Source organism: Rhamphochromis longiceps, linkage group LG8, assembly GCF_057381845.1.
Source record: "Rhamphochromis longiceps isolate RC_006_pf linkage group LG8, R_longiceps_female_GT1.1, whole genome shotgun sequence".
Taxonomy (NCBI): Eukaryota; Metazoa; Chordata; class Actinopteri; order Cichliformes; family Cichlidae; genus Rhamphochromis; species Rhamphochromis longiceps.
The window spans coordinates 32,561,690-32,577,687 of NC_140564.1; the positions used below are offsets into that span (position 1 = coordinate 32,561,690).

Consider the following 15,998-nt stretch of genomic DNA (forward strand, 5'->3'; position numbering starts at 1 on the left):
TCTGATTCATTAACAGGTGTAAAAGTTTCAGTACTTGTCCTACAAGAATCCAAAGCCTTTGTGTTTTAAACTTGAAGAACCTCCTGCTCATGGTCATCTTCTCCTGCATCTCTGGACACAGCTGCTGTCTTTAGATCGCGTCATTGAAGCCCTCATATGTCTCCTCGTGTTTGTGCCCCTGCAGTGAGTGCATTGGGCTCTCCTCCTGATTCAAAGTCATGATTCGTCTGGACAACAACTGGACACTGTGCATCCTCCTGGTCTTGCTCCTCACCTGCTGAGTTACCTTCCGGTTTGGAAAGTTTGGACTGATAAATACTGCGTGGTCGTATTAGGAGGCCCAGCGTTCATAACTAGTAAAGATAAATTAAACAGAGTTGATGTTTGCACTGTCCGATCTCGCCACAGAACATCGTGAAAGTTTCCAGAAATGGCGTTCGGATGACGACAAGCAGACGTCGTATCATTGCATGGTGCTGTCAGCTCACACACTCAACTTCACGTTGGACGTTATAACAAAATAATATCAATCAAACAATCAACAAAGTGAGAAGATTTTGAGCTGTGTTTGGTGGCTCTTTAGGAAGCTCACACTGGACTTTTTAAACTTTTAATTACAGAAAGAATTTTATTTTACACTTCATTTATTTTCACTTCATTCCTTAAAGCATCGCGCTGCTTACCGCCATGTAGGGTTTGCAGCCAGCGTCCATGGTTTTAGCCACAGAGTCCACCAGGTAGCCGCTGATGCCAAAGTCGCACATCTTCACTTGGCCCTGAGTGTTGATCAGGACGTTGGAGGGTTTCACATCTGGAAAGACGGCCAAACAAACAGGACTTTTAGCGAACAGTCGCTCTGTTAGTTCTGTTTCCCTCTGAGAGAGCAGCTGGCTGACCTAGCTGCAGACTGCGGTCGCTGTTACAGACCGACGGGTGTCTTCATTTCTGTGACGTATAGCTGCTTTAACGGTGACTTTGACAACTTTGACCCAACAACAGTAACACGGTGGTAACAGAGGTTTGACACAGGAAGGATCAACTCTTAAATTACCAGCATGAGGTTTGTAAGATTTAGTTCTGTGGCTACAACATATTAGTTCAGCAAAGCTTCTGCTGCTCATCCTCAAATGTGTGTTTTAACTAAATCTATTATATACATTTAACAAAATGTTAAATTAATGGCAAGTCTGAAGTGAAAAACTACCAGGCTTAAAGTCAGATGCTTGCAAAACGTAGCAAAATATGTATTTTGTTTACCTGAACATACTGGAAAAAAAGAAAAAATTATCACAAAAAACTTTGATAAAAATACAAAAATAATTAGAGAAAAATAATTAAAAAAAACTGAAAACAAAAGCAAAATTTAAAAAATAAAAAACTTTGTTTGTTATCCACTGCAGCGAACACCAACATCATGTATCAATGTATTTTACAGATAGCCATTGTACAAACCACACTTCATTTATCACATATTTGTGAAGCTATTTAAGAATTTCATAATTTATTTTGACAAAAACGTACTAACATTTAATGATAAGTGGTGCAACGATTCTCCTAACACGTGAAAACATCATTATTACATTACGTGACATAAACTGTGTTTTTATTCTTAACAACTAAAGACTGTTTTGGTCACTAATATCTAGGAAGCTAACTTTGTACTCTATGAACTGCAAAGCAGAGTAAGAATTAGTAGCACAAAGTAAATAAAAACTCTGCTTATTTACGAAAAATCTGAGCATTTTTATTTTAAAGATTTGTTCAAATTATTGACAAACCAACTAATTTAGGCCTTCTTTTACATTTCAACACAACATCATATCAGCATCGTCTCTGTAATGATAGTGATTTGAACATAATAATAATTTGTGCGTATTTTGAGATGCGTTTGTGTTCCAGTGCAGATCAGGCAGCGATGATGCTTTAACCCAGAGTTCCCCAACCTTTTATGCACCATGGACCGGTTTATGTCCGACAATATTTTCACAGACTGGCCTTTAACCTCCTGAGACCCGAACTCTTCCACAGCATGCATTTTTAATTTCTCTTTGCTATTTGGGCATATTGGGGCCCAATAAATGTAAAAACAAAGAATTACCAGATTTTTTTTTTTTACCTTATTTTTGTCTTTATGAAAAATAAGAGCCACATATGAAGATATTCGTTTAAAATGTTGATAGAACAGTAGCAGTATAATGTCCTCGTCAGTGGATATCAGGCCCATGTAGAGCAAAATTGAGTATTTCAGTCTAAATAACCCAAAATGGGATGTACTCACTCCAAGGACAAAAAGAACATTTTCATAAATTTAGCAGAATCGTGTTATTGTCTTAAATAATCCGACAGCTAACGTTCAATCTAACTGCGCTCGATACATGTGCTGTCATATGCAGCCCCGCCAGCTGAGTGGTCTGAAGCACTCGGTCCAGTTCAGCGCCCCATCGCTGCTGAGGCTGCACCAGCCGGCCTGACGACCGCACACGTGAGGCTGCAATCCACCGTTTTCTGACCCAGAACCAGAGACGGATGCTCGTTTAACTGCTTTAACACAGACGCACTGCTGTGGCTCTCCAGTAAGATCTGGCAAGAGTCTGAAGGGATAATGGAAGCGGAAAACAGAAGCAGCCGCGTGCAGCTGAGAGGAAATTGGCAGTGAGAGTTTAATGGGTCTCCAATCTAAGGCTCTTACCTCTGTGTATGACTTGCAGATTGCTGTGGAGATGCTCCAGAGCTTTTACTATCTGTAATGAGAAAGGCCATCAATAAGCAAATGAGCGTTACATAACCCGTATGTGTCATTAAGCTAAGTTGAGTGTTCGCATTAAATTTTAATCATTCACATTATGTCGCTTTAAGTGAACCTACTGAGACAGCGATCTTTCCCAGGATGTCCTCGGGGATGGTCAGGCCCTTCTCAATCACCTGCTTGTAGAACTTGTCGAGGGAGGTGTCCATCAGCTCCATGCAGATCCACACGTCGCCCTGGCAACAGACAGGCAGATTTGGAAACAGATCAGGACAAAAAAAAAAAAAGGAAAAAAGCGGCAGAACAAAAAGGCGCCGGCCGGATTCCAAACAGACAGGAAGTGACAGATTTTCCAGTGATTCAGACCCAGTGAGGAAATCCTGAACATCCACTCACTGCTGCAGGAAGTTTCTGCATCAGACGGTCTGCAGAGGTGCCCCCCGACCCCACTCTTAAACTGTTTTAGTCTTTATATCCATTACTTCTTCAAGACCGCTCTGTGAGAGATTTGAATGACTCTGTCCTGACTGGTTGAACAACGGAGAGTTCACTGTTTTTGCACTATGGAATATATTAAGATACTTTCCTTCACTCCTCTCTCCAAAAAGACACACTGCCACGAACGCACAAAGAAAATGAATAACGAGCAGCAGCCTTTCTGTGACTCTACCTCTCTGAATAGTGCTCCGTAGAAGGTGACGGTGTAAAAGCAGTCCACTGTCCTCATGGAGATGTCCAGATCCATGAGCAGCCTCTTCTGCTCCTGAGTGTTCACCGTGGCCCGAATGCGCTGAGGAAGGATGACAAGAAACAAACCGTCAGAGCGAAAACAGTCGCACTTTGTGATGTCAGCAGGGAGACAGGCAAGAAATGTGCAGCCTCTTCACGGGTAGCATTATCCTACTGCTGGTCGTGAGGTGAAGAGCAGACATGACGTTTTTTAATCTGGGTTAGAGATTAGAGAAAGGCCAAAAACTGCAGATGAGGGGAAAGAGCAGAGCAGCTCAAGTCAAAGTTTAAAATCAAGTAAAACTAAACGGAGTCTGAATGTGATTACATCCCCACCTCAGCTTTTCACTTTGACTTTTCAGTTCCCCATACCACATAATGAGGAGCAGAGAAATACAATATTTACACCATCCAATCACTATCATTATAAACTTAAATTAAATAATAAATAAACTCATGTGTTTTAGCTTTGCAATAAAAACTAATGCAAGAGAAATATGCAACAGAATGAATGAAGCAATAAATGCCCAGGAAGGATATTTGCAAAGTGTTTCCTCTGGAGTAACAATGGTCGGTAAATAAATAAAAGCAAAGCTCCAGCTGTAATACCCAAGGTGGTGACGAAAAAAGAGAAAAAAGGTTTGACACCAACACAAAATCAGAGTCAGAGTAACCTGGCAGCTGGACGGCCAAGAACACCTGATCTGTCAGCCCAGCAGGAGAAACCCAACAAATGTCCACAAGATCCTTAGGTTTGCTTTACAAACCACTCCACCCACATACGTTACTGTTCACTGCCATACGTAGAGTGATGTGTGCGGTCAACACACACAAAACTGCACTTTTATGTTCATTTCAAAGAACAGCAATCAGGATCACTAATCAAGCAGGAATCAAAAATCCTTCATAAACTCTAAAACTGCTGAACGCACAGATTCAGATTTTTGACACAGATTGGGGGAACCACAGATTAAACCTTTTGTATTTCTATTTGTGGAACAAAAACTATGGAACAGTTTTGTAATTTTCAAGTCTACATATTTATACTGACCTTTATATTTATATTTACACACAGACTTTGCCGTTGTCTCTGTTTTTGTGGGCCAAGTGTGACGCACATGGTAACTCAACAGTGGATTAATGAGTGCATACATCTTCCTACTCCAGGACTGAGTTGTTATTTTATGTCATGTAGATTGTGTCGACTGTGTTTGCGCATGTATGTGTGTATATATATCAGTATGTTTGTATTTTGGTTTGATGTACAGGTGTTTTGCAGGCCTACGGATCGATCATCATCATTAACATCATGATGAGATGATGATGAGAGTCCCATCCTGACCTCCTTCCCTGTGCGCTCTGCAGTTTTTGCATGGAATAACTGGATCTCCATTTATAAAACGAGCAGTTTCCATTTCCATTTCCAAAAGCAGAGCATCAGGTGAGGAGCGAGTGTGTTTTGTGTGTTTGTCACTTTGCTTTAATGGGCTCGTGGCTAAATAAACATTCCTGAAGTCTGGAAATCGTCTTTCCTTTTACCTTAACAGCCATGATCAGGCCACTCGGCACGTGTCTCATCTTGTCCACCACGCCGTACGCTCCTCTGCCGAGCTCGGAGATCTGCTCCAGGTCATCTGCCTTCACCTCGAAATTCTGCACAAATGGAGGACAAGTTCCAGTGGACACCAAACCCACAGGGCGAGGAATCTCTCATGTCTCTTTAAAGCCATGCAAAAGTCTCCTCCACGATGCAGCAGGATACTTCCTAAATTTTTTTTGTTTCCAATTGTTCAAACACGAGAAAAAAAGAAATCTCTTTGACTTGTGGCCAACTCGAACAGAGAACGAGCAGCCAGCCCTGCCAATGGAAAATTCCACTTATTTGAGGAGTTTAAAATAAATATTTTTACTGCCTGATGGGCAATAAAAAGCATTCCAGTCTAACCACAATCAGAAGTGTTCAATTCGGCTGTAATGTTCATCAGGACATTATTTACAGCCAACAGAGCCGCGATTAAGCCAACCTATGTGGATCGACCAAAATTACACTGGGAGGAGGAAAAAAGTAAGAAGTTATGTAAGAGACCGCGACGAGAGGAGGAAAAACAAGCATCAAACCCTGAATGGGATTAGGAAAGGGGGAAAAGAAGACAGTAAATGAGCCAAAGGAATAAAATTACCTTCTCTCCGATTGTTACACAAGCTTTCGAATCCAAATCTCTGGGGGGTCTGAAACACAAAAACATTTGGTTACATATGAGCAGATTAAAGTGTTCTTTAGAGGACACGTCGCACATTTCAGGCACAAAACAGCAGAATTTATTCTTCTGCAAAAACCACCAACTATGAAAAGATGCTTCTGGCTTTCAATTCACTTCAATTTTATGTTATTTACTTCCAACAACAGCCGCCTAAAGGTGCTTTATATTATAAGATAGAACCTACAATAATACATACAGGGAAAAACCCAACAATCATATGACCCCCTATGAGCAAGCACTTTGGTGACAGTGGGAAGGAGAAACTCCCTTTTAACAGGAAGAAACCTCCAGCAGAACCAGGCTCAGGGAGGGGCGGGGCCATCTGCTGCGATTGGTTAGGGTGAGAGAAGGAAGACAGGATAAAGACATGCTGTGGAAGAGAGCTCCACTTTTCAGGACTGGAAACTGCGTCCATCCTTTATACCACAGGTGTCGAAGTCCAGGCCTCGAGGGCCGGTGTCCTGCAGGGTTTAGATGTGTCCTTGATCCAACACAGCTGATTTAAATTGCTAAATCTCCTCAACATATCTTGAAGTTCTCCAGAGGCCTGGTAATGAACTAATCTTTGATCCAGGTGTGTTGACACAGGGTGTTTTCTAAAACCTGCAGGAGTTCGACATCCCTGCTTTATACTATTCGCTTAACCTGTTTATACTACAGTGAAAAAAACATAGTAAACAACTAATAACAAAACTATATAAAAATATTAGATTAATTAGATATATTAAATAAGATGCAATACACAAAATAAGAAATTAAAATAAGCAGAAAAATACTACACTATTAAACAGATACTTTTGTAATTTAAAAACAATGAGAAGCACAGTTAAACACAATAATGCAGCCACAGTGTTTCTGACATTTCATCTACAAGTTGGCTCTGAACCAGAAACGCCTCTGCAGCTGCAGGTTTCTTAATGAAGAGGACACACTTTAAAAATACACTGAACACTAACTCTTTTTGTTGGTTGCAGAAAACCTGTTCTTATCAAAAGTCAGCTGCAGACTGAGCTTCATGTTATCAAAAATGTGGAGAAAGAGCTCCAAACAGAGGCTTTTATTGTGGCGAGAACGTGCAGTTATCAGGGTAATTAAGACCAAAGAAATTTACTCTTTCATGTTCACACACTGCTTGAGGGTGTGGCTGACTGTAAAAGCGTGCTTACAGAGAAAGATGGTATTAGTGGGAGCGTAACTTCCTCCTCCTATTTCCTGCTGCTGCACAGATTTTCATTTCACATATTCAGCTTTCTGACTTGATTTAAGAAAGGGTCAGACGTGCAAACCGGGATAAATAATCACACAGATAGAAGCATGCGTGCATGTTTCAGTAACATTCTGCAGAAATGACACTTACACTGAGCTGGTACTGGTAGCCTGCTCAAACGCCTCCTTGGGGAGCTTGAGCACCCGCTTCCTCTTACCTGAAAACAAACACAAAACAACACGAGAGAGAAGCTGTGAGAGTTACAGCCGCATGAACAGTTTGAAATAAAATACACCAGAAGACGTCGTCAGAACCACTGACTACAACTGGGGAGTATTTGATACAGCTTGATGATTCAAGCCACACTGACCACCAGCATTAATGGTACAAGTTAATTGTGGAGCTGCGAGCTGCTCAGATACAACAGGGCAGCTGTGCATGTGCAGCTCTGCACGAACGAGGAGAAAGGAGGCAGAGGGAGACAGACACCGGGGAGTCTATTTCTGTCTCCCAGTGAAAGAACAGCAAAAGCTTTTTTTCCCCCCAAACTAATTGTTGACAAGCAAAACCTATCCATTATCTTCCAAATATCCAAAGTTAGGCTGCTGTGGCAGCAGGCTCAGCAGGGCATTCTAGACGTCCTTGTCCCCAGCAGCACTTTGCAGTTCCTGCTGGCGTCTCGTCCCAGCTGGGCGTGCCCCAAACCACCTCAATTGGCTCTTTTAGACATGAAGGAGCAACGGCTCTACTCCGAGCTCCCTCAGCATGTCTGAGTGCCCTTACTCCGTCACCCCGGAGCTCGTCCTGCTCGTGCCTGCAACCCTATTCTTTTGGTGACTACCCGGAGCTCACAGGTTACAGGCTCTCATCACCACAGCAGTCCAGTACAAGCTCATTACTGCTGGCTCAGCAACAATCCACCAGCCTGCCACCTCTCAGCCTTCTCAGCATTCCTGAAGATTCTGAGATGAAGTGATTTCAATGAATTTATCCTTAGTGGTCCCACCTGGAGGATGACCAACTTCATGAGAAATTTGGTTTTAATTCACTTAATGGACTGTTTGTTTGTATCACGTTTCACTTAGGGATTTGTGATTAATGAAACTCAAAGTGGTGAAAATCTTTCCAACTTTGTTGCACATGTGACACAGAGCTGAAGTGTGGAAGCAACGATTTCTTCATCGTCTACCTGATCTGTCTGCCGAGGTTAGCTCCTTGAACTGGTTTGTGGGTTGCCAAGATGTGGGTTGAAACTACACAATCTGGCAACATTGTATATGTATTTTAGTTGTTCATAATAGAGTCTGAGAGTCATACAAATGACTACATTTTACCTGCAATGACTGCAAAACTGTGAGATTGTCTTAAAACTTCCATACAAACAAATATCAAAGATCTGTGACATCAAACCAAGAGAAGAATTCTTTCGACACTTCTAGAAGCAAAAACCTCAAGATGACAGTTTTGGTTGAATTACAGTAAATCACATATCTGCTGCAACTCCCTGTATTTGTGCAAACTTGTGTAACAGTGGAGTCTGAGTGAAGCTCAGAGCAGCACAGAGCAGACTCATGAGGCTCCGGAGGATGGGTTCACTGGCAGTGGAGCGTACCCCAAAATGAAAGCATACTTAACTTCTTAACATAGCTCAGGATGAGAGATCAGTTCATCATCCTCCTCGGCCTTTGTTTTCTCCCCTTCGGCAACACCAGAGCGCTCGCTCTGTAAACCTGATTATGTGCATTTTTCTGTCCATTCAGCCAACGTGCAGCTGTCAACAACATTAAAAGCGGGAAATTCATAAGAAATACCTGCATATATCTGCACTCCAGGATGATCAACTGTTCAAACACAGATGACCTCATACTTCAACAGCAACCGGCCACTGAAAAGCCAAAAACGCCCACTGCTGCAAAAGGGACCGAAAGATCCCGCAGTTAGCAATCCCTGACCTGGCCTGGATCAATCTACAATGCGGTGCTTTACGTCTGCATTTTTCCATTTTCTGCTGATACAGCATCTTATCCGTACTCACGCTTGGATGCAGTGGGTGAATCCAGATCCTAACTGACACTGAGACACAAGAAGCCGAAGGAGAAAAGGAGATCTGGGAGCCCAGGTGTGCTTGCTCCATGTGGAGATGCTACACTGACAGTTTAACGGCCAGACGCCTCGTTAATGCGCGCACTCGAGTGTGTCGATGCTCTCCTCGTCTGCAGGTAGCAACTGACTCCAACCTCCTCAGACTGGCTCTTAGCAGCTTAGCCCAGACAGAGTTTGCTCATCGTCAGATTCATTTCCAGATGGGTCTTAGGGGGAAGAAATGGATAGATATTGTGCCTCTGCTCACCCCCATCAGCCTGCTCTACAAAAAGCAAAACCATGCAGTTTACACCCACATGCAGGTCTGACCTTTGGTATGAGACACCTGCTTTCAGTTTAGCAGCTCAAAACAAATGAGAGGAAACCCTGGTGTCTATGCATGTTCAACGGGCCAGGAAGTGACCCACTAATATCCAAATATGCATGTCTGAAAAATAACAGAAATGTCTGGAGTCAGAAACTTTGCTCTACAATTTCACATCAATTACAGAGTAAATTGTCAGTTAAATTTGACCACAATAAAGACCAAATATGGGTCAGATTACTGTCGATTCCCAGTAATGAAAATAACCTGCGGTGAATAAACATTAACGGGAGCTGAAGTTTAGCTCGTTGTTTCCAGCTGTTGTGTGGATCCTGCTACAAACACACATTTATGTGCATTCACTAAACACCACTCACACCGCTGGTAAGCTAATGAACTATGACAAATTCCTGATACGTGAACGCTGGACTGATCCGACAGGCGAGCAGTCGCGCGCAGAAAAGTCTCAAATCTGCCGTTAAATCATTTGTTAACAGTTATTAAAGAGTTTCACTTATTTTTGCTCAGTTTGGTTTTTTTATTTCATTATAATTTATAACTGGTAACAGAGTGAGTGCCTGAAATGAATGAATGCACTGTATGAACGTGTGAAAGAAGCACTAAGAAGCACTTAAAGTAGAAAAGCACTAAATAAGTAAACTACAGCTCCATAATAGATGGCTGTAGTTACTGAGAGATCATCGTCTCATTTTAGAGCCTTGAGATGAGCCTCTTCATCACCTTCACCTTAAAAAGAATAACAAGACTTGTAATTGACCACTCGTTAGCCAATGAATGTGTGGTTTCACAACACAAACCCTCCATTTTGAAATATTTTCAGAATGGACTTCTTTTTTTTTTTTAATGAACCAAAATGAGTAACTGGAACCGGAAACTGGGCAGGAAACGGCTCACAGACTTCTGTAGAACCAGAAGCCTTTTTGCAACCACAGCAATCAGATAGAACGCAGCTTTGATGCACTTCCACGCAGGCTTCCTTTTTCTGACCCCGAAGCTACGCCCAGGTTTTATTCTGTCCTTGCAATAAACACGTGTGTCTGTACTGTTGTTCTTCATCTGGGTTGTGAGTTTCATCAAACTGACAAAACAACAGCTGTTTGAGCTCAATGTGTCATTTCAGTTTGTTTTTTATTAATCTAAAGACACTTTTGCTCATTTCAGTGTGTATGGACACATTTCTATGTGGCCTTAGTGATAATAACTACTTCAATGTGGCAACAGGTAGTCTATAATGCACATTACACACATGCACACACAAAAAGTGCACTCAATAATTACACAGCCATATATCCAACAGGCTATATCATGTGCAGACAGCATCCTGGAGGATGAAATAAGGAATTGTCCTTGTCCTGTTTCTTTATGATGAACATGTGGAGAGCACAGACATGTCTGTAGATCTTGCGTAATTCCTTCCTTCCTGTACTCATAATGATTTTTGGTTGTTTTTTTTTACTCATAGTGGTTTACACCCACATGTGTATCCGAAATGCTGAAGAAAGCCACGTGCTATACGCATAACAGCGAGTGCTGAAATTCTTATTAATAGTCTAATGACAAAGTTAGCACATTTTATTGTAAGTGGCTGCGGTCAGAAAGCAACACTGTGCAGCTCCCAAAGACACAGTCGCCATTCACACTTCTGGCATGTTGAAAGTCATGTGTGAATGAGACGTGCACGGACTGGTTAAGGTTTCTTAAACAGTCAAACTATCACAGAAAAATGGCCACAAGATGACCCGCTCTCATTCCCGCAGAGTCAAACACAGCTGCCGATCTGCAGGCCCCGCTGCAGCACGATTAGATGCATAGGAAAATCTGCTCAGCGTGATATTCTGACACATGGGTTAACCGTTCTTCATGTTGTGAATGGACACATTTAACTCAAACCACAACCTCTTCTCAAAGTTGACCCGTGAGTTTTGACCAAACTCAGCTGTTAGTGAAAGCAAAAGTAGATAAGCAAGTGAAAATGAAAGTAAACAGTGGCTGAAACAGGAAAAGAAGAGCGGTCTGAGTTCACCGTCTTGTGATTTATCACTGCCATATCACATGGCCCATAATATGCCCTTTTAAACAAGTTTCAGACATGACAATGATGTTTACAGATAAACCTAAAAAAAACCACCTTTTATTGATGATTCTTATCATAAGGTGCTGCCAAATTTTACATATGGTGACTGATATTGTGGGACCTTATGTAATGTATGTGCTTAATTTAACCATTGCTCAGAATACACTGCTGCTGCTTATCGCCCACATTTGGGGGCAAAATCCAACCCCAATGTTAAAATACAAACTTCAGATCCTAAATTTGAACATGTTCCTTTAGACCCTCAGAGACAACAACAGACAGAACAATTAAGAAAGTGGGTGAAGCTGTAGTTTTTCTATGTGTATAACTCGGCAGAGTTATGCAAAAACTGTCATTAATAAATTTATGAGGACACAAAAGCATGAAGGCTGCTTGTCAAAGGGTAATCAAACCACAGCGTTTGCTGCCAGGCAGTCATGTTGGATCTGCTTGCGTACTTCCCGGTGAATGGATGGAAAAGCATGCGATGCTTGGAGCAGCTGATGCACGCTCAAAGGTAACATTTAAGGAAACCACAGAGTCTGCTGCCCTTTGATGTCGTGACATGTTATTTAAAGGAAAACTCAAGGTGTGGCTCTTCAAAAAGCTGACGAGCACTGCCAGAGCAATTACTCGGATTTCTCACATTGCTATCCTGAGATAAAACATACACACAAGTGACTGTGAGCGGATCTGTAATTTAAAAAAATAATAAATAAAAAAGCTTAAGTCAGATCAAACACACTCCTGTGTGCCCACATTTTTTCCTAACAGGGTGTGATGCCGCTGTGCTATGCGGCCCTCCACCGGTGGCCTCTTGCTGCCGGCCTCCTGGTCTCCACTTTCCAAAGATGCTTTGTTATACCAAAATGTCACTTTGAGCCCCTCCTACGTGCATTTACACAGACAACAATAGCAACTGGAAACCAGCACTGTGCTAACAACTCACACTGAAGACCAGAAAACACTCATAGAGATGACACCTGCACGGAGTCTGCACAACACACTTAAGCAACAGCCTTGTAGAGACATACTTAAGTATGTTTTCAATGTGCCTTAACAAGTCTGGTGGGTCTCTGGCAGCCAAGGCAGCTTCAGGAAATACTTCATTCCTGGCAGGAATTTTAGGTATTAGTCAAAGAATTCTTGGTTAAAAGCTTCAAATGAGTTCCACTCCTGAAAAAAAAACACAGCCAGTGTGTTTCAGTAGGAGACCAGGAGACAATTATGTTTTATTAAAGTGGTTTATCACATTAGCAACTAAACAAATCCCCCTTTCCCCCCAAATACTTGCATAGATAATTACAGGAATGTTGCACAATCCCCATAAACAATTCTTATCAATGGTGCTGTGAAGTGAACTGCAGTGTAGTATAAAGCTAGTATCCTCTGCTATTATATTCCTCTGTATCTAATGTATATCTCCAACAGCAGACAGACCAGTGTAGATACTGTACACCTGAGTATCAGCAAAATAACAACAACTGTACCTGTATATTAATTGTATAGCCAAAACTACAGCTAGCTGGCTAACCGTTCCCTTAGCAGCCACTCCAAATGTTAGCTTCAAATCTCTGCTTTGTTACAGTCTATGAACTGTTTGATATTACACTGAGATAAGTATCAGAGTTTTGGGAAGCTAGTCAGCTACCATTCCCCCATATATGATTTTGTTTGTGATATGTTAGCAAGTAAGATATAAATAGTGAGCTAACGGCAACTTAGCTAAGCTGCAGAAACAGCTAATGGGTAGTTCATAACGATTAAGCAAGTGGACAGATAAGCCCTGGAATAAATTAGGGGATTTCTTCCCTTCACAAAAGTATTTTACTTAATGGGATAGCGTGCACATTACCTTAAGATCAGATAGAAGAAAGACAGCTTAGGAGAGTATTTGATCCAAAAACCAAACAATCCTTTTAGGAATCAAATAGTAGCCTAAATCATCATTCAGTCAAACAGGCTTCATTAGATAAAACACTTTTATTCTGGTTTATGTTAGCTAAACTTGTCTGCAACATCCATTGATGCTTATCACAGCAGCTACCTGGCTAATCTTAGCCTTCCTCCTTGGCAGCAAAACACTGCCTGAAATAGTGAGGACTGCATTTACTGGATATATTGTAAAACATGCCTTAGTTTATTCACCTGATAAGAAACATAGCACAGGCAAGATACCAAGAGCACCAAAGATGCTCCCACTGGGGGGGAGGGACTGTAGTTATAGTATTTCTAACAGAGACCACATGGTTATTATGGATATGGTTATACAACACAAGCTATTGTAGAGTAAGTTCAATATCAAGTGTCAACCACATGCCTAGAGACTTGGTGCCAACAATCTGCAAACAACCAGTCTACCAGTCAATTGCTAGTGTGCAAGGTTGCAAGGAGACATACAGTGTCACAACTTTTAACAACTTTGGTTGTTAACAAATGGACAGCGACTTGTCTGCAAATGCTCAAACACCTGTACTGCACCTGAAAAGTTTGATGCAAACTGAAAAAGAAGAATGTTTGCCTTAAAAGTAAAAGTTCCACCTTTGTAAATATGTTACAATATTAGCACAGCCTTTCCTTTGAAAGGGAACATTCTACCCTTCCAACTTAAAAGTTTCACTACATCTCAGAGAGTAAATGGCGAGTGTTTCCAGACACATTGCCATCTTCTACACAAATGGTAGGCAACCAAACGAATCACACTGAGATTTGTGGTGATTTCACCTGGCAACAGCCAGAAACCTCCAGGAACCAATCACCAGCCGGTCAGGAAATACACTTTTTTTCCTAAAACACTACCGATTTCCGGGAGGTCACCAACCAGTCTCGAGGCCTGTATGATGGAGATCTTAATAAACTGTGCTCAGAAAGGAGGAACAGATAAAAATACAGCAGAGGAAAATTCTAAATTTATTCCTGTTATAATGTAACAAATACATCAATTAATGAACCATATTCACAAATTTAGTCCTTTTATAGAAGCTCAGATTTACCAGCTTTTGCTCTGCGCTCACAGCACCATAAAAATAAACATGTAATTTCTCTTTGACTTGCTTTAACACATCAGTCCGTTGATGAAGATCCAAAGATCCCTCCATGTCTACATTTTACCGGAATATACAATGTCTACAGCAGTATATTATAAAGAAACTACAAAAAAATAAAAATACAGCATTAAAGCATGAATGAATCAAACCATCCACTTGACAACTGCCACTGTTTTTTCTCCATTTTAACATCAGCTGGCATACTAAAACAGCATTCAAAGTGAGTGCTGCCTGGACAAGGCCAAAAGATATTTAAGGAGATAAAGTGATATTTATATGATGGAGAAATTTGAGACGCCAAAGCATGACTGCTAATTTGCCACAAATGCTTCTCGCTAGCTGACTGGAATGACTACAAAAACTCCACTTCCTGCTGTTACAGTAACTTCACACTAAGTGCAACACAAACAATGAAAGCTGACAGGACACGGACCATTTCATTTCAATAGTTTAACGCTGTTTTTAATTATTATTACTTGCAAAAGATTTGTGAATGCAAATTTAAAACTGACAGGAAGAAAAGATACGAACAACACTAGTGTTTCCCTTTAGGAGACATGGGTGGATTCTATCACTATTCAAAAAAGATGCAACATGATAAACAATCAGTTTAAGCACTAAACACAGTCAAAGAAACCACAGCAGAACAGAAGTAATGAGTTCATATTTAACTTTTGCATAAAAGGCCAATAGCACTTTTTAACATAATATTCTCTATAGGTGAGAACAAGAACCGGCAATAACAACAACTCATCCGTGCTTCTCAGCCTGATGGAACTTGAATTGGATTTAAAAGGTAACCTGGTAACAAACAAATAAAAACACAACCTCTGTAGCGGAAGTAACGACAAGTTCCACATTAAGAGAAAGGAAAGATTAGCACTGTTGTATGCATTAAGCAGACCTGGAAGTTTGTCAGATGATTGACCTCAGTGTCAGGACAAAAGCCTCACTGTGTGATCACACTGAAGCGACAGCATCCTTTTTCCTCCACAAGTGAAAAATGCTTCTGCCTTACAGCAGCAAGGAGATCATGAGACAAGAGACAACATGTTCCTCAAAGCCAGGAGACAGCGTTATTCTCCACACTATTGCGGGAATATTAACATGCATGGCATATTCCAGCAAAATCAGTGGCAACATGCAGCAGGGCCAACATGAACAATAAGGGCAGTAGGTGCAAAATGCATCTAAAGCGCTGCTTTAGATGCATTTTGAGGGCTGCACAGCTCAAAATCTGCTGCAACTCTGATGAGAAATGACAAGAAGAGAGGAGCAAACAGAGGTGTAGGAAAGAAGCCGAGAGAAGGTGGTGGAGGGTTGGAGGGGCAGAGCATTATGTAATCTCTGTGGCTGGAAGGAAAATGCACAAGCTCGGCTTTGTAACAAAATACAAGACCACATCCTTAAATTATGCTTCAAGTAAGGATGTTATAGTGCCAAAAATTGACAATCAGCAATTTCACAATTTTTGCTACACTCTTCAAGTAAAAGGACAAATGAGGG

The 15,998-nt window shown here is 41.3% G+C and overlaps 1 protein-coding gene across 1 annotated transcript in view; it reads right to left on the minus strand.

Annotated features, from left to right (window-relative positions):
* The window catches only part of map2k6 (mitogen-activated protein kinase kinase 6), a 40,885-nt gene that overhangs the window by 14,135 nt on the left and 10,752 nt on the right, over positions 1-15,998 (minus strand). The window contains exons 2-8 of the mRNA XM_085417111.1: positions 7,094-7,160; positions 5,656-5,704; positions 5,015-5,128; positions 3,417-3,536; positions 2,866-2,982; positions 2,690-2,741; positions 684-811 (exon numbers count right to left, since the gene is read on the minus strand). Coding sequence (XP_085273237.1) covers positions 684-811; positions 2,690-2,741; positions 2,866-2,982; positions 3,417-3,536; positions 5,015-5,128; positions 5,656-5,704; positions 7,094-7,160 — 647 coding nt within the window. The remainder of the gene's footprint in view (positions 1-683; positions 812-2,689; positions 2,742-2,865; positions 2,983-3,416; positions 3,537-5,014; positions 5,129-5,655; positions 5,705-7,093; positions 7,161-15,998) is intronic.